Consider the following 19,624-nt stretch of genomic DNA (forward strand, 5'->3'; position numbering starts at 1 on the left):
GACAGGAAGTGAAAGAAAAATTCTCAAATGGTACACAAGCAGCAAAAGAATAACCTGGAAGGGGTTTTCAAGGGTATCTATTGTCAATGACAATTCTGCTGTTATACAATTACAGTGTATGCTGTGACTATGATTGCCTTTAACCCTTCCTTTCTATATTCAAAACTAAAAAATCAACAACTTTGGGTTACACATACACTTTTCATTGTATTTATTATATATACTGGAAGTAGAACGCACCTTCTCCCTCTCTTCTTTTATTCCATCTCTCAAATACAAGCTTTTTCTGCAATTCTCTCTTCCTAGGGTGGCCACGTTTGTTCTCCATGCCCCCATTGTGTGTGAAAACGTAGCCACCCTTTCCTCCTTGCCCCTGAGATAGCCTACACATCTTTGTGCAAACAAATTCAGCTCTATGGGAATTGTAGTTCTCATAAGAGGACAGGGAGTTTGCACAGGATGAAAAGGAGTCTGAAAACAATAGTAAAAGACTTTTACTCCTTGTCTTCTTACACCACAGGCAATGAGGGCAACAATTAGTGATGGGCCAAACACCCCCCTGTTCGGCTCGCGGTCGAACATTCGAACCTACCAAAAATTCGACCTAGAACTTCGAACAGAGACAATTCACTAAGCGGTATCTTACCGCACCTGAGTATGCAGTGAGATACTGCACAGCTACTGAAATACCGCACAAGTTATATTATTAAGTCATGTGGTATTTTAGTAGTGAAAACAGTCTTTAATGTCTCAGCTGTCAGCAGTGTTTCCCGTTGAATGTAAAAAGAATTGCTGGCATTTCCCGGCAATTAAAACATTGAAAAGAAAATGACTGGGGTTCCCCCATCCATATCAAGCCATTCGGGTCTGGTATGGATTTTGAGAGGAACCCCCAATGGCAATTTTTTTTTTTAAATGGCGTAGGGGTCCCCTCTAAAATCCATACCAGCCCCTTAACAAAGCATGCAGCCTGGCAGGTCATGAAAAGGGGGGGTGAGCGAGCGCCCCCTGCTAAACCATACCAGGCCACATGCCCTACACATGGGGGGTTGGGCGTGCTGCCATCCGACAGCTGTGCTGGGATGACAGTTCTTAAATTCAAGGGGGCTGGGTCACCCCTGCCCCTTGTGACATCATCATGTGCTGTGATTGGCCAAAGCATTGATCATTTCCATAATCAGAGACAGAAGAACACAAATGGTACTACAGCATATAACCATTTATTAAAATGTATCCACAATAAAAATTATCGCACTCACATTAGTTGTTGGCTAATCCTGGGGCTATTGTAAAAAAGTGTATCCTGTGTTTTGATGCTGGTGCGAGGTGACATCCCGTGCCTAGACCCACCCAACACGTTTTGTCACAAGATGTCATCAGCTGACAGAAAGCCTTGGGCAAGTCTAGCACCCATATTCCATTGTCAGTTCCCAGACCTTGTGTAATGTCATTTAGAATCTGGTCTTGCTTGAAAATGCTAGCATTCTACCATTAATGAAAATGATAAACACGGAACTGAAAACTTATTTTTGTGCCGGTCATTTATTTTTTTGGTCTTACGTCCTTTCAAAGCCCTGTAGATATAGTATATACATGTTGAACCAACATACCAGTATTAATTCTGTTCACAATGCTTTTTATTGTCCTTTAGTGTTTATAGTCATGTACGAGGGGCATTCAAGTCAAAACGGGACTTGTGAATTTATATAATAAAAGAACAAATTTCAAGGTGTGGAAACTGCATTTATTTTTCAACATACTCCTACATTTATACAATTTTCCCATTGTTTAACTAATACCTGGAAAGCTTCAGCATAGAAAGTTCTGTCAGTACTCCTGAACCATCCTAGGACAGCCTGCTTCACTTTGTCATCATTGGGTTCACCATTCCCACAGAAAGATTTGTCTCTTGTGCAATTTCATGACAGGTTATGTGTCGATTGTCCAGGATCAGGTGTTCCACATGCTGAATGTTCACAGGAATGACTGCTGTGGGCTGGGAATCACTACGGCCAGGATCGTCACTGATGGACGTACCGCCGTCTTTGAAATGTTTACACCTTCAAATGTCTTACTGTGCCTGAGTGTCTCTTCACCGTACTGTGCTTGAAGTCTGCTGTAGATATCTGTAGGTTTTACGCCTTCGTTCACAAGAAACGTCATAACCACATGCTGTACCATGCACACACTAACACTGTTGTCTGCCATCTTGATTAACGGTCTCTGGACTTGCCTGCAACATATACACTGCCTATCAGTAATAGGATATACTTGCCACTTACTACTGCACATAATACCACCACACTAGCATCCCTTTTTATACCTGTAAAATTAAAAGTCCCAGTTTGAATTGAATGCCACTTGTATATAGTAATTTACAGTAATAGATAAACCTTGCAAGATTTAGGTAAAAATGTAATTTATGAACTTAAAAATGTATTCAAACTAGTTGATAATTTAAAATATAAAAGTGATACTTTATACTTGAGTTTCACTGTCTCTGGTTATTGCATTTTCAATAGTTAGCATACAAAATAATATATGTTAAAGCTGAACTTTAGGCATAGTGTATATAAAAGACAAAAATGAATGCAGCTCTGTGTTCCTTGACACATCCTCAAATTTGATTTTAATTTCTTCTGAAACACAAGCAGTATAAACACTTGACTTTGACTTGGTCTCAGCCTGTTGAAGTCTCTGGTACAGCAGGGCTTATGCCCCGTACAGGGGCGGACTGACAACTCATGGAGCCCCCGGGCAATAGGGGATCATGGGGCCCCTGTGTCCTTGCCCAAACTCAAAAAAGCCTATGAAAAAGATACCAGGAGCATCTCATGGGGCCCCCTACTGACCCCGGGCCCTCGGGCAGTGCCCGAGTTTCCTAATGGTCAGTCCGCACCTGGCCCCGTACACACGATAAGAAAATCGTACTAAAAATTTCACGAAACCACTGATCGAACGATTTTCTCTTCGTTGATGAGCAGGATGTTTTAACCGATGTTGATATTGTGAACGAAAAAAATCCGGTTGAACAACAGTGAAAAATGTTGTCATTTTGCATACGAATGACTGATTTTTTATGCGCTGGTATGACGGTCATATGAAAAAAATCTATCAAGCGATATCACGCATGAGCGGAAACAGAAGATGACCCGGATGTTTATGTCCGAGGAATCTTCGTAAACACGAACGAAAAATCCAAATGTTAAAAGTAGATTGGCCTAATGAGATAATGAAACCAGAATTGTGCAGATTATATTTTATATATCACTATTTATGTATATAGGTCATATAATAAACTATATTATACTCATTGCTGGTAATTGTTGTGTATATCGCTGGTTCTGGCCGGAAGGGCGTGGCTACAAGGTCACACGCACACCGCATAACTTCCACTTGTACGGAAGACGTCAACACTACGTATTGCCCGACAAACTATTTTTTTAGATTGGTTAATGTGGGCCACGATTTCGACCAACAAAGGAACGGCTCTCCTTTGTCGGATGACCGATCAGTCGATTTTCTAATCGTGTATTCCCACCTTTAGACTTGGGGAAGATAAAAGCAGAAAAATGATTCAGTAATTAATGCTGCAGTGCAGTAAGCATGCTACTAGGAGGAGAGAGCTGAGTGATAGAGGGATGAGCTCATCAGTCTGCTGCTTCTCTTTCATTGCCAGTGCTAGTGGGGGAGAAACAAAGCAGGAAAGTCATATTGAGCTGCAACAGAAAAAAAAAAGACTTCTGCCCTACCATACAGGGCCCTGCTGTGTGGCAGAACTTAGCAAATCCCAGGACTAGGTAGATGGAGATACAAATCGTTTGTCTGGAGTTCAGCTTTAAGTAAAAAAAAAAAATACAAACTTAAATACAACGTAAATGATAACAGTGCAATTTTGTATATTTTTGGATAATAACCACTATATGTGTTACGGAAAAAAAATACATTTCCTAATCCTAAATACTGCATGCCATAGAGGCAGCCATAATAAAGATTATTGTATATATTTGGCCTACTGGCTTCAATGGGAACTAGTGATACTGTATTTACAAAAGGCCTAATGAGATGAGTTATCTGTGTTACTCAGTCAGTCCACAAAATGGCTGTCTCTTTTGGGTTACAGGTACAAATAAATATGATCTTTTCCTGAAATTAAAGTATAACTAAAGGCAAGACTTTTTTTTTTAGTTTTGTAAAGAGTGAAGATGAATTAGAACACCTGTTTGTTAGTGCTGTCTGTGTCTCTGTTAGGGAGATTCTAACTCTCTATGTGTCCTGTTTACTGTTATCATCAAAAGTTAAAGAATCCCCTAAATTTAGTTTTTTTTCCCCATAAAAGTAATAGCAGGGAAATATTAAAATAAGGACACTAGTTCTGGAGATCTGGGGGCCCCCAAGGAATTCCCTCAATTTGCAGGGATTTTCTCTCAGTTCCTGTTTTGGCTATGGGATAGGAAGTGAAGGCAAATCTCTGAAAAGGGACACAAATGCACAGATGGCAAAAAAATAATCTGACAGGGGTTTTAACCCTACCTTATTCCATCCAAAATGAAAAAAAAGTTTTGTCTTGAGTTCTACTTTAAAACCCAAATCTTTGGTGGAGCAGAAAGTGTCATATTGTCTGTGTAATTAAACTTTACCCTTATAGCACCAGTCACCTAAACGTATGTAGCGATCTTATCACAATGAATACCTGTGCTTTACCACTAAAGCATTTTATGTTTTGGGTGGAGATTTCTTTTACATCAAGAAAACATGGCCCAATAAAATGAGCAACAGATATGCTGCTTGAGAATAACTGACATTATCGGAACCACCACCATATGGCCGCCCAGGATTTACTTTCTTCAAATTTTTCCACATCTAAGTTTGAGTGTACCTTGTGTTGGGCTGAAGGCTGTAGGAGACTGAATTATAGGAAAAGTGGACACCCATCATTTCTCCTCTATCTTCAGATGGCAGCAGCTATTTAATTTTATTAAGCTGTGCCAAAACTAGTAAACACTCTACTAGGAGTTGTAAACTGATCAGTTACTTTAAGCAGCACCTACTTCTCAGGCTGTCTTCACACATGTGCATTGCAGCACAGAGGCTAAATGGTTAGCACTTTTGCCTGGCAGTACTAGGGTTGTTGGTTCGAATCCCAACTACAGCACCACCTGCGTGGAGTTTGCATGTTGTCCCTGTGCCTGCGTGGATTTCCTCCAGTTTCCTCCCACACTCCAAAGACATGCTGGTAGGTTAATTGGCTCCTATCTAAATTGTCCCTAGTATGTGTATATATGAATGGGAGTTAGGGACCTTACATTGCAAGCTCATTGAGAGTTAGGGACTTATATGAATGTAAAATACAGTATATATGTAAAAGCACTGTGTAAATTGATGGCACTATATAAGTACCTGAAATAAATAAATTGCAATAACACATAGTAAAATGCTTGTTTTACCATTTATTACTGCAAGCTTGGTAATGTAAATGTACCATGTGGGTTTAATGGCCATCATCATTTTGAATAGAGAAACTATTGTTTAGTGATGCCTGTGACCCTGCTTTTGAGATTTCCCCTTTTTTCTTGTCCCACAGATATATCAGTAAATATAAGTAAACCTCCCAAAAATTAAAAGAAATCTGGAATAGGTGTCTCCCCTTTAAATCAAATTCTGTCCTTGTGAAAATAAACAGGTCACAAAGTAAGAGATTGTGCATAGGTAGCAATAGAGACCTGTCCCTTTCCCAACTCTCCCCAAAGCTGGAAAAATCATTTTAGATTGAGTCCAACCCTAAATCCAACTTTACACTATGAAGCAAGGTCCAGGGATATATTCATGCTTCTCCCGCCATGCCAAAGTGCTGCAAAAAGAAAAGAAGAGCTTGGGCGGGGGGATAAATGACTAGTAAATATACTTATTTTACCTCTGACTTCTGCCTATATCCTTCTAGTGAAACCCAAGGAATGCTGAGTACTGAAAATCTCATGTCGAGAAGCTCCAGCACAAAGACGGAGGATATTCTTGCAAGCTTTCTGGTACTCAGCATTCCCTGAGGATCCCTTGGAAGGAAGGCTAGTGACATCACCCTCACCTAGGCACTACAGATAGTATGGGGGTAAGATAGGTATGCTTGCTATTTTTTTCCCAAAAACATTTTTCATTTTATTCCAGCATCTTGGCAGGGGGGAGAAGGCCTGAATGATGAAGTATACTTTTCTTTTTAAGTGCAAGGTCTGCTTTACAATATGTAGCAAAGGTGCAACAATGATATTGTACATTAACATGGTAATCAGTTGTGTAAGGTGCAGGGGCGGAATGACCATTTGGAAACTCGGGCACTATCCGAGGGCCTGGAGTCAGTAGAGGGCCCCATGAGATGCCCCTGGTACCTTTTTCATAGGCTTTTTTGAGTTTGGGCAAGGACACAGGGGCCCCATGATCCCCTATTGCCCAGGGGCCCCATGAGTTGTCAGTCCGCCCCTGGTAAGGAGTAATGTTCAGATAGGTTGGCATAACATATTATAGAGGGCTGTGTTGCATATGAACACCTTTTCACTACATGGAAGGACACTAACAAATACATTTTCACTTCTGCATCAGATTAATGTAACAAAAACATAGGTTTCTGGACATCTGACAACCCCAAGAAGAGGGCTTATTTGGTAACACAGTGCAAAGTACAGTGGTGTCTAGTCAAGTATCACATCCTGGATTGACTAATGTATGTTTCTGATTGTTTTTATAGGGTTACTGATCACCTCTGCCTTTTGCCTCATATTAATAAATAAGCCCCAATACATTTCCTTCTCTAATTCTTCTTTCTTGGGTTGGTGTTCACAACTCATCTTTGGGATGTAGAGGCTCTGGCAGCTGTGGCTGTTCCACTTGTGGCTCCAGTCCATATTGCTTTCGTAACCTTTTTCGTAGTTTTGACTTCCTCTCTTTTTCCTGCCTTTCCAGTTCATCAAGCATTTTAAACTCTTCTTCAAGCTTCTTCCATCTCTGCTTCTTTTCATCCTTGGAATCCCTCTCTTCATCTTGTATTGTCTTCATCTTCAGCTCGGGCTCCTGAAAGGGATTAAAGTTCAGTTGAAGTCACAAAAGTAGATATTCACTCGTATAGACATTGTATTTTTTCATAATCTTACCTAGTATGACTGTGCAGTCCGATTGACAATAGATATCACCTACTACATTTAGGCTTTCTTTCAGTAAGCAGCCTGAACAAGAAAAATCAGTAGATTTCACGCTAAACAGCATTGATGGAGGAATCTCCCCTACCCCATGACTGTCAAAATACCTGATTAGCAACTACATCTCAATGGATGCAGTTACTGCGTGGGTAATAATATTCCGCACAGCTGCTTTGATTTTTCAGGTGAAGTTTGTGGTACTGTCACTTTGGAACGCAACAGGGATGCAGGCGTCAGGAGGAAAAACCACAATGCTTTGTGGGGACATTCTGAACTCCCTAATGTGTTTGAAGAGGTGAGTATTCAAAGTTTTTTTACAGGAAGCTCATCTTAAGAATTCTAAGAGAAAGTCACAAAGTTTTTTTTTGTCAAATGTCCTTCATCTGCTAAATCTAACCATCCCTACTATTATGTGTATCTATCCAAATTAGGTGATTAGAGGAACTGTCCACACTTGGGTACACTGGATTATGACAATGGCACCCACCTCTGCCAGAATACACTGATCTGCCGCTGCAGTTGATTGGCTTCAGCATGTCCAGAATATTTCAAAATGTCCCTTCAACTGAAACTGAATAAACAATCTACCTCTGTCAAGCAGGGAAGCCCACACATTGCTCAAAATGTGGCCAGTTCCTGCTGGACTGACTACGTTTTGATCATTGTTTGACCAGTTTAGGTTTCACTCCCAATTTTGAATATGGCTGTCTTATAGGGGTTAGGTTGTGAAAGGTGTCTGAGAAATGAGCCTTTCATATTTAACGCTTCCACAGCCTATGCTTCCTGGATTATCATAGTCCAAGGCAAAATACAGAAGAGCAAAACTCTAGAGAAGACCTTCATAAGAACCAGTCATGACCAAGTTTCACATAATATGAATCTCCATTCTACTGTATTTATTATATTGCACAAGCCATGTGTATAAACACAAACTGATCAAAATGTATCTTTTATTCTGGGTTGTCTGACAATATTTGTTATCTGATTGGCTGTTGCAGGTGACAACAGTTTTTTTGCACGTAAATATAAGAGCATGACTTCATGGTTCCTTACCCTGGTTATACCCCACGTCTCGTTTCCAATTTTCTCTGCTAAAATTTCATCATTTGTGATGAGGAAGTTGTCAAAAATTGTGCCTGATTTCACCTAAAGAAACAAATTAATGTAGTTAGTTAAAGAGGAATTTAACGTAGTTGTAAAGGCTGAAAGTTTTTTTATCTTCATGCATTCATGCTACTCCACTATATTCATTCTATCACATCCAGTGAGCCAATGAGGAGAGAGCAGGGGGCAGGGCCGAGTGGCAGCTCTATGTGTCTTATGGAGGCAAAAAGTGGGGCTTTGGAGAGAGCATGCACCAGTGCCCTCATAGCAAGAAGCTTGCTATTGGGGCACTGATTAAGGGGGAGGAGCCAGGACCACCGGAGGAGGACCTTAGAAGGGGAAGATCAGGGCTGCTCTGTGCAAAACCAATGCACAGAGCAGGTAAGTATGACATGTTTGTTATTAAAAAAAGAAAAAAAAACAAACCCTTATAATCACTTTAACATGCTTGTTTTATACTATGACAGTAAGACTGATTTATTGAAATTACAGAACAATGGAGCTGCTACCCATCTAAAATAGTGAGTTAATGAGTATTTTCATAGAGAAGGTTTTCATGTGGAAAATGATTCCCAATATATCTCATGATCAACACCCCATGTACCACATACTGTATGATCATTGCAACAGATGATATAAGAGGGACAGGCTAAACTGGTAGTGACAATGGTAAACCATGCACAAGACAGGTACACTTAATCCAAGCAGGCTTGTCCTGCACTTTTATTCAGCAACGTGTTAATTTTTGCTTACAGTTCACACCACACTCCATGAGGGTTCAGTTTTGATGCAGTTTGCTATGTTCCAGTACAGTTCTGTGCAGAAAAAATGCAGCATGTTCTACTTTTTTTTCTGCTGGACTGGAATTGACTGCACTAGTGTGAACTAGGGTCATTGGAATACATGGAAAACACTGTGCATGCATTTTTGATGCATAAAAAAACGCTCTGGACTTCATCAAATGTGAACTAGCCCTTACACTAGATTCACAACTGTGTGGGGGATTGTCGCTGCGAGAGCACACCTGTTCCCGCAGTTGTCACCACCCGCACAGAAAAATGCAGGAGATGTGTCCGGTGCCATTAATCCTAATTACACGGTGCATGCATTGGAAATAGTTCCCTCCAGGGGCGGACTGACAACTCATGGGGCCCCCGGGCAATAGGAAATAATGGGGCCCCTGTGTCCTCTCCCACACTCAAACCACACCCAAAAAAGCCTATGAAAGGTACCAGGGGCATCTCATGGGGCCCCCTACTGACCCGGGCCCTCGAGCAGTGCCCGAGTGACTAAATGGTCAGTCCGCCCCTGGTTCCCTCACTGGGGACCGTACTGCACTTGCAGTTCCTGTGTAGGCTGCATCTTCTAAAATGATGCAGGGCCTTTTCCCTGCCTTTCAGGAGGCAAGGCAGCCCATTCATTTGAATAAGCTTCCATTACCGCACAAATCGCAGCTCGAAATTCAAATCCAAAACATGTGCTGGCTCAAGCCACTAACTAAATCCTCCCCCAAACAAATAGGCAGTACATGTATCTGTTTAGTATTTTGTCATTTTCATGCAGCAGAGGGCTTCCATAGCAGTGGGAATGAAAGAGAGACATGAGCATTAAGCCCCTTTCACACATGCATTCCGTATGTCCATTTTTCATCTGTCCTTTTATGGATAAAAAATGGGCACACATGTATTTCTATGGACTAGCGGATGTAAACAGATGATCATCTGTTTACTTCCGTTAATGTCCGCATCCATTTTTTTGAAGGAAAAAAAAACGTAATGGAAGAAAAACTGATGTAAACAGACGAAAAACAGTTATACACGGACAGAAATGGATGTAAACAGATGTAAACAGACCAAAAAACGGATGTAAACGGATGGAAAATGGATGTAAATGGACAAAAATTGATGTAAATCGACAAAAACAGATGTAAACTGATGAAAAAAATGTAAACTGATGAAATACTAATGTGAACGGGTCCGTTTTTTCTCAAATATATAAAGGCCTGTACACTAATTAACAAGGGGTGGCTGACAGGTAAAATGTGGACTTAGGGATGGAAGCTTTATCCCACCCAAAGCACTAGAAAGCCTCCCAGCTCAGGACCCAGACCCAAACTTATTAAAATGTGAGAAAATACAAAGTTTAGTTTTCTCCATAGCAGATACAAATCCTGGTGCCCCTCTCCATACGTAGATGAGAAACCTAGGGGACATGTGTACACCATCCACATCCCTGTCAGCCAGTGCTTCACAATGTGTGTAAAATACTTTCATTGAACAAAAATTGACCAGATAGATGGGAAATTTTTGTCTGCTTGCCAACAAAGTAAATCTATACAAATATTTATTTTTATTTTGGATAGAGTAGGGATTGGTTAAAAAGTTATTTTGCCCTCTTTGTTCCCTTAGGGAGATTTACCTTCATTTCCTGTCCTGTAGTGAAAACAAAGACAACAATAAAAACCTCACAGGGACTCTAATCCTTCCCCCATACCATTCAGAACCAAAAAAACGATGAGTTCAGATAAATTTTATTACTCTAAAGCCAAATCCTGTCAACCCAAATACTCTGACACAGGGATTGTAACACTGTAAAAAGCCAGGAGCAGATTCTCCTGGGAGAATTTATTATTTGCACCTACAGTCCTGGCAAAAATATGTTGTATAGTAGTTGTCAACAGAGGATATTGTGAACTCACCTGCCAGAGGTCTAAGCCAATAACTCCAAGTTCATCATATCTGTATATTGTGTCATCTGGAACATAATCTGGATTGTCCATGTCTGGCTGAACCCACACCCCTTGGTAGTTTGGATTATCTATTATTTTCGGTACCCAAATTCCCTGTGCATTGAGATAAGAAACATAAATAAATGACTCAGATTATATGATTGGTATATGATTGGTGTAATACAGGGCCTTTTTTTCTTAGAAAATGGGTGCAGGAACTCTCCCCTTTCTGAATCACTTCTTGTCTCCGCTTCCTACCCATCTGTAAGCACAGTCCCTTGGTTCGATCTCCTACCAACCTCCCAATACAGATCCTTATAGAGAATACAGAGCCAATTATTATTTTGTGGTGCAACTAATTTGTATGGAAGGTGTTAACGATAACAATAAAAACAGTAAAATAGATCCCCTGCAGCCAGCAGCAATAGACCCCCCTCCAGCAACAATAGACCCTGGCAAGAAAATACCACCCACCAACAAAAACCCCCCAACAGCAACAACAGATTCCCCAGCAGCCAGCATCAATAGACTCCCCAGCAGCAAAAAAACAATAGACCCCTCCTTCAACAGTAGATCCCTTCCAGCAACAAAAGATCCCCCACTAGCAACAACAAACATCCCCAGCAACAATAGACCACCATGCAAAAATAGATCTCCTGCAGTAACAATAGATCCCCCAGCAGCCAGCATCACTAGATCTTCCAGCACACCCCAGAACACTTTGCCATTACATACATTCAGTGCTGGAGGTGCCGAAACTGTATTCCCCCACGTTCCTGCTGAAAAAAAGCCCTGGTGTAATATATTTTGATATCTCTTGTATTAGCCTGTTTTCTAGCTTTGTTGAAACCTGGACCCACCAACTGAGATTAGAACATTTCTGTCTCAACGTATACATGAGCATCAGAGGGTTCTGTCAGCTTTTTACTGAAATGAACAAAGGCTGGACTTCTAAGATTTGTGGAGGCATTTATGGTGATACTGTGATGGGATTACAATAAAGAGGATTGTAGGCTTTTGCCTTGGGGCCAAACACAACCAGCTATTTTCATGGCAGGGACAAATTTTTGTGGGCTAAAGAAAGTGTACTATAGAAAGCATGCCATGGTGCGCATTGATGGGTAGTCATGGTGGGTGTTCATAAAGGGCACGGTTTATTGTGGCACATAGCATCAGCTTCCTATGTGGCTGGCAGCATTTGGTCACAGGGGAAATTTATGCTGGAAGATTTGCCCCTGCAAGACGCTGTGATCGAAGGTCTGAACATGGAGCAAGAAGCTATGTAATACCCAACAAGTGTTTTTGACTGCAGGTCCCTCACTGATCTGACTATCCCAACATACAGTATCTTAATAATACTAGCTCATTGGGTGAGTGTCCCCCCCTTCCCCCTGGCTCAGTCCTCCCCGGGATATATCTCTTCCCTCTATCCTAGCAGATGCAAAACATCTAAAAAGATAAGTCAAGAATGAAAATTAAAGCACAATTGTGGCCAATAGATGAAAGCAATCAGTGAGCTCAATGCCATCAAGTAAATGCTGCAGTTATGTTAAAATCAGAATGTTCACTTGGGCTACCTTAATGAGAGAATACAAAAACACAGTGGGGAGGATGCCTTCATCCACATCATTTGTGTGGATACGGAAATCTGCTTTTTTTTTTAACCAGCCTGCTGGCTGATTGAGAAAAGTTGACCCATGTATACCCACATTGGTCAACTTTTCTCAATCAGCCAGCAGGCTGGGTAAAAAAAAAAGCAGATTTCCGTATCCACACAAACGATGTGGATGAAGGCATCCTCCCCACTGTGTTTTTGTATTCTCTCAGTGGGGACTCCTTCACTGTCAGAATACACAGATCAGCACTGTAGCCGGTTGGCTGCAGTGCTGATCAAAGGAAAACTTTTCAACAAGCTGGTTTTATAGAGTACTGTTTCTGTAACTTTTAAAATAGAATGTTTTTGGGGGTTTTTTGGAGTTGATTTACTAGCAGGCCCTGTATAGAAGTTACATGATCTGTGTACTTTGTAATTTGGATTGTGAATCATTGGTGGTTCCCATTGCCCATCCATGGCAGAGTCCCAGTCATGTGGTTCCTTTGCTTCTGGATCTGCAATTAGCTCTCTCTCATCCCAGTCCTGCAAAACATAAACAGAAAATACAAAGTCTTACAGTGATGTAATGTATACTGTACATATTATGAGCTTTCTAAATTTTATATACTACAGTAAAGCTGGCTATACATTAGTAGAACTTAGCTAAGAAAATTTGAAGAAGCAGGATGGAATTTTTTTTTTCATACACATTTCTAGCAGTGTATGTGATTTTCACTCTGTTAAGTCCATTTGCTCCAAAACCGAATGTTAACAGCAAATTAAATTTAAAAGTGCTTTTGAAAGACATTCATCAAGTCATCAAAAGTGTTAAGAATTTTCATACATGTTTTCAAACAATTGTTTGTACAAATGTAGGTCCAAAAATCCACTAGTTTATGACAAGTTTTATGCTATGTATGCTTTTTACAAGGGTGTAAACAAACTAAAATAAAAAAGTAAGAAATACCTGTGCCAATCGGATGACTTTGTGTTCACAATGCAGGAGAGCAGCCGCTTGGCACAGAACGTGGAAGCAAGTGGAGATCACTGGAGTAGAGGTGTCTACTTCAATGATTTCCAGCTTCCAGCCAGGTAAGTCATATACTGTACATAGTTTTATTGGTCCAGGCTAGATAGGTAGGTGCAGAGTGATGCAGCATCAGTAAAGACACAAAGTCCGGTTGCAGATGAAACTCAGAACTTGTATTGCAGAAATTGCCAACTCCAAACAACCCCAGTGGGAGATCACTGCTTAGAGTAACACTCACAGTGAGTTCAGAGAGGCAGTGGGTAAAGATTCACCAACAGCATCTTTCTTCAGAGGGTGGAATGCTGCCTGGATGGTTTGGTCCCAAAGGGGAGACTACTGTGCAGGACTGTGAGTCCATAGCCTGTCCCTACTTGTCTGGAACCTTTCCCTGCTGCTCTAATTTTCCCCGAACGGACGAGGCGGTCTCCAAGGCAGGCGGCTATGGCTGTGCGGTCTTGGTAAGCTGTGTTCTTTGCCCAGTTCGGATCTAATTTTTCCTCGTTATTCTTTCTGTATCTTTCCCTGGCGCTAGTGGGTGCCTGGAGAGCAATGCTACGCTCCAGGCCTCTGCTTCCTGGACCAGGGCGGTCTCTGGTACACTGTGCATGCACGAGTTGGCCTTGGAACGAGACTTGGCTTTGTGAGTGCACAGCCCGACGCATGTGCAGTACAGCGGCAGTGAAGACATAGCTTTGGTGGAAAATTTAAACAGCTGTCAAGGCTGTTTTCATTGGGAAATCCTGCGGACTGAATGCGGCAGCATCCCCAAGCGCTGTGGTCCACTGTGAAAGTCAGTACCTTCTCCCTCTTGTCCCCCCCCGGTGGTCTGCTGGGATTCTGCATGTCATGGGGTTTTTTTAGTCTCCGCCTCCTTGTGGCCAACCCCTGCACAGTAGGTACGGATGGGCGGCTTTATCCCCTTGATCCCCCACTGGCACTTTTTGGTGGCATTTAACTGTCCCCTGTTCTGTGTCTTTTTCTTTCTCTCTCTCAGCCCTTCTAGGTCTGATTGCTACTATATGGCATATGATGATGGAAGTGCTTCCAGGTCTCGAAGCCATCACTCGTCCTCTAAATCCGGATGCCACAGGTCTCCTTCCAGCTCCTGGTGTCATAGGAGAATCTCTCGTTCCTACGCTGAGGTTGGCATCTGCCTTTCTGGGGGAGGCTTCGATTGACCTTACCTGTCTGCTGGCTCAGGTTATGCTGTCCTCAGTGACAGCCAAGCATGCATTGTGGCTTCTGCCCTGGTTGGTCTATCTGGCCTTTAAGCAGGAATGGTGCAAGATCCCCTTTGAGGGTTCTTCCCTGTTTAGGAACAAATTGGACAGCGCTATAGCCTGGGCTACAGGCGGGAGGTCCGAAGAGGGGTCAGCCCAGAAATCAAGGCTTGGAACCAACCAGGGACGCGTGCCTCTACAAGCTGAGCCATGAATTCAAGAGAAGCTGAAAAAGAAGCTGGTCATCTTTTCAGATATCCTCCAAGGGCTCGACCTCTGGAGGTCACGAGGCCACAAAATTCTTTTGAGATTGGGCTCGCTCAGGCAGGCCAGATGGGGGCATGCCTTCGCCACTTTTGGCATGTCTGGGCGGCTTCAATCTGGGACGCCTGGACCATCAGCACGGTATCTTTAGGGCATACTTGGGCGTTCAAGAGCCCTCTTCATCTCAAGTTCACCCCTACAGCCCTTCCACATTCCAAAGAAAGGAGGGAAATCCTGCTGTCCTACATGGACTCTCTGCAGGCACAGAGTGCTGTCATGCCAGTTTCCAGAGGAGAATTTCAGGGCATGTACTTGCCCCTCTTTTTGGTCCAGAAGAGAAATGGGGCCTGGAGGCTGGTTATAGATCTCACCCATCTAAACTCCTTTATCAAGAAATCAAAATTCAAGATGGAGATGCTGTTCACAATTTAACAAGCAATTCAACCAGGCGAGTGGCTCCTGTCTATAGATCTGATGGATGCCTACTTTCTTGTGCCCATTGCAAGAGATTTTCAGAGATTTCTCCAGTTTTCTGTGGACCATCAGCATCTCCAATTCGTGTGTCTCCCCTTTGGGCTTTCATCGTTGCCTCGTGTGTTTTCAAAAGTCTTCTTGGCGGTTGTGGCCCTGATCAGAACCAGAGGCATTCGCCCGCACCACTACAAAGATGACCTGCTCCTACTATCCCAGGACAGAGAACAGCTACTACAGCACAGGGCCCACGTCATCTCGACCCTTCTCGAGTTCCAGTGATTGCTCAATATGGAGAAGAGCCAGTTGGAGCCCACACAGTCTCTAATATTCCTTTGGGCTCAGTTTGAAACAATCGGCATCACCATCTCCCTGCCGTAGAGAAGATTATGGCGATCTGGAGCCAAATACTACCTGCCCTGTCTTCCTCACACCTTCGGGTCCTCCAATGCCTGAAAATCATTGGCACCATGATGTCAACAGCGCCAATGGTGAAGTGGGCACAGCGGAGAATGTGACCCTTCCAGAAGGGCTTTCTTCAACAATAGAATCCAGGTCATTTACATAGCTCAGTCCATGAAGGAGAGCCTTCCTTGGTGGCTGCAGCGGAAGAACCTGCTCAACTGCCATTCGATTGCCCCATCTGCTGGGTCACAATCACTACGGATGCTAGCAACTCCAGATGGGGTGCTCTCTGCCAGTCAGAGATAGCTCAGGGCAGATGGAGCTTTTGCTCCCACAGGTTGGGGTCGAACGTCCTGGAATTACGAGCAGTGCTCTGTGTCCTATGGGCCTTCCAGCATCTAACATAGGGGAAATCAGTCCTCCTGAGGTACGACAATATGACAGCAGTGTCCTACATAAGGAGACAAGGCGGGACCCACAGACTGTCCTTCTTGCAAGAGGTAGAGCCAATCATGGCTTGGGCTCAGAGAAACCTGTCCAACATTTCGGCAGTATATGTCCCCGGAGTCCAGAACTCACAAGCAGACTTCCTATCCAGGGTTCAATTCAAGAACGTGTGGTCTCTCAACACAGAAGTCTTCAGGTGGATACTGACCCTCGGGATCAGTTCGGAAGTCGACCTGTTTGCCTCCCTGTGCAACAGCAACTTGGGGATGTACTACACTAGGAATCTCTGTCCCCAGGCCTTCGGGGTAGTTGCTGTGACGGATCAGTGGAGGTTTCGCATGACTTATGCATTTCCCCCAGTCCCGGTCATCTTCAGGTTTCTTCAGAGGCTCAGGGCAGAAGTGGAGGAGGTAGTGGATGTAATTCCATACTGGCCGAACAGACCATAGTTTCCCTTACTGGCGCAGCTCAGCTTTCGGGATCCGGTTCTTCTCCCTCTCAAGCCAGATCTGCTGTTGCAGGGGGCCATTCTTCACCCTTGCTCAGCCCAGCTTCATCTAATGGTCTAGTTCATGAGAGGAGTAGGTTGGAGGCCTTAGGCTGTCCTGTTGAAGTCATCCCTACCCTGATGAATGCCAGAAGCCCAAGTACCAACAGGGTCTATGGAAGAGTCTGGTCTAAGTTCGTGGACTATATCTCGACCATAGGTGGATCCTTTATTAATCCGAGGGTTCAGGATGTCCTGGAATTCCTGCAGTCAGGCCCGGACCTGCCCCTCTTGGTCAGCACCCTCAGGGTTCAAGTGTCAGCCATCTCGGCTTTCACTGGAGAATTATGGGCCAACCACTCTCTGGTTCGGCAATTCTTCAAAGGGGCAGTAAGGTTGAGGCCCCAGAGAAAACCGAGGTTCCCAAAATGGGACATTCCGCTTGTCCTTGACTTCTTCTCTGGAGGCGTTCCAGAATCAGCTGGGCCACCCATAGTGAGGGAGCTCTCCATCAAGGCGGCCTTTCTGGTGGCGGTTACATCGGCAAAAAGATTCTCCGAAATCGAGAACCTTAGCTGTAAAGAATAGTTTTTTACATTCTTCCTGGAGCGAGTGGTGCTTATCCCTATGCTAGGTTCTAATCCTAAAGTGACCTCTGTCTTCCACAATCACATTCACCCCCTGGACGTAGGTGAGACCTTAAGGCTATACTTGCGGGTCACAGCATCCTTCCGTAAGTCGGACCAACTATTCATCCTTTTCCATGGGAAGAGTAAAGTAGCCCAGGCGTCTACCAGGTCAATCGTGGCCTGGATCGTCCAGGCCATCCAAATGACCTACAGAGCTAAGGGCTTGGTGCCTCCAGAGGCGGTGACTACACACTCAACCAGAAGTGTGGCTATGTCCTGGGCGTCTTCCCGGCATGCCGCCCCTGATATGATCTGCAAAGCAGCCTCATGGTCCTCAATCAACACTTTTATGGCTCATTACTGTGTAGCGCCTGTCTCCTTATCCTCTGTTAATTTTGATTTGAAAGTTCTGTCAGTTGATGAGGCAAATTAAAGTATTTGTTTGAGTAACTGCCCACCCATGTGTGTATGGCTAGTTATTTCCCATTTGTATGCTGCCATGGAGTCTGTCAGGAAAACGGAAAATTTCCTGTCCAATACTTACCGTAATTTTCCTTTCCTGATGGACTTCATGGCAGCAGAAGTACCCTCCCAATGCCATGAGTAGACTAGTTATGGAACACGGCCTCTGGCGAGGAGCAAAGATTTATGGAAGTGGGGTCCTATAGGAAAGGAGGGGATGGGACTAACCCATACATATGTTGCCATGGAGTCCATCAGGAAAGGAAAATTATGGTAAGAATTTGATAGAAAATTTTCTGTTTTAATGCTATTCCTGTTCTACTTACGACATTTGTTTATGGTTTGAAATTTTTGTATGATTTTGTTATCGTGTGTGCGGGCCATTACTCAGTCCAAAGTGAAAAACAAATTTTGCCTTTAGTTTTGCTTTAACTCTCTTCTGACAATGTACTTTTCAGCTGGAACAAAAACACCTTTTATAATAATATATCTGTACAGTGCATTCCCAGAGAGTTCTATTAGGTGCAAACATATCTAAACACTCAAAAAAACCTCAAAGCTACTTTTTTAAAATATGTGATTTTTTTTTTGTTTTGTGTCTATTGCATTAAATCAATCAATCTCTCTCTCTCTCCCTCTCAAAATTTCCACTGTAGCTAATTGTTTGAAATACTGCACATTATTCTAACAATGGCATAAAACTACATTAGGCAGTTAATAGCACATTTCTGCTAATTATGTAAATTGGATGTTGTGCTGACACTGTCCTCAGCAAATCTCCATACACTGCTAATTTCAGCTGCAGTATAATGTAAAAATGCTTACAGTGGGGAGAATCCTTTCCAGAATAGAACAGTCAATAGCTAATTAAAATTAAGCTGTCAGACACTTTGATGATGTAAAAGTAAAAGTTTTGTCTAAAATCAAGTTAAACAAGATGACTGCTCTTACTTTCATTAAAGCCAGAAAACTGTGTTTTGTGCATTCCTCTGAAACTGAATTCACTGTACACCATTCACATCTGAGCGTTTTTGTAGCTCTAAGCTCCCAAACTCTCAACATCCTAAATCCCATGTATTTTAATGGTGGCAGTCTTTAGCACTGTCAGGAAACATTAGCCCGTGTCAAGCTTTAATATGGGTCTCCTGGTGCATTCTGTTCTGATTTTATTACCATTAAAGTGTTACTAAGCCCACAACAGTAAAATCAGTCTGTATATGCAGTAAAGCATGCTTGTTATACTCACTGTGGAACCTAAGGGGTTAAACCTCCACATTGTGTAAAAAGGCCATTTGATCCTGTCTTCTCTGCCCCTCCTCTTGTTCAAATGTCCACCTGATAAGACAGACTGAACCTGTAGCCACATGCACATGCTCAGTTTGGTGTATATTCCTAGAGAGGTTTTTTTTTTTTTTCTTGGGAGAGTTCATGTGATCAGCATGGGCCAATCAGCACTGTCCAGACAGAGGATCAGGGGTTTTGTCTCCTCCTAGAGCAGAAATAAAACTCCTCCTACAAGTTTCTACCAGTGCTCTGCTGAAGTCACAAGACTGCTCTAACTGTTGATAAGAAAAGGTATTTGGCAGTTTACTAAAATAA

The 19,624-nt window shown here is 42.8% G+C and overlaps 1 protein-coding gene across 1 annotated transcript in view; it reads right to left on the bottom strand.

Moving 5' to 3' along the window:
- Positions 1–1,204: 1,204 nt before the first annotated feature.
- LOC149456852 (calreticulin-like) overlaps positions 1,205–19,624 on the bottom strand; it is a 31,912-nt gene continuing 13,492 nt past the window's right edge. The window contains exons 6-9 of the mRNA XM_089684470.1: positions 13,040–13,153; positions 10,987–11,130; positions 8,238–8,330; positions 1,205–7,059 (exon numbers count right to left, since the gene is read on the bottom strand). Coding sequence (XP_089540596.1) covers positions 6,826–7,059; positions 8,238–8,330; positions 10,987–11,130; positions 13,040–13,153 — 585 coding nt within the window. The 3' untranslated portion in view covers positions 1,205–6,825. The remainder of the gene's footprint in view (positions 7,060–8,237; positions 8,331–10,986; positions 11,131–13,039; positions 13,154–19,624) is intronic.

Source organism: Staurois parvus, unplaced genomic scaffold, assembly GCF_062004578.1.
Source record: "Staurois parvus isolate SC_StPar_1 unplaced genomic scaffold, SC_StPar_1.0 ptg000347l, whole genome shotgun sequence".
Classification (NCBI taxonomy): Eukaryota; Metazoa; Chordata; class Amphibia; order Anura; family Ranidae; genus Staurois; species Staurois parvus.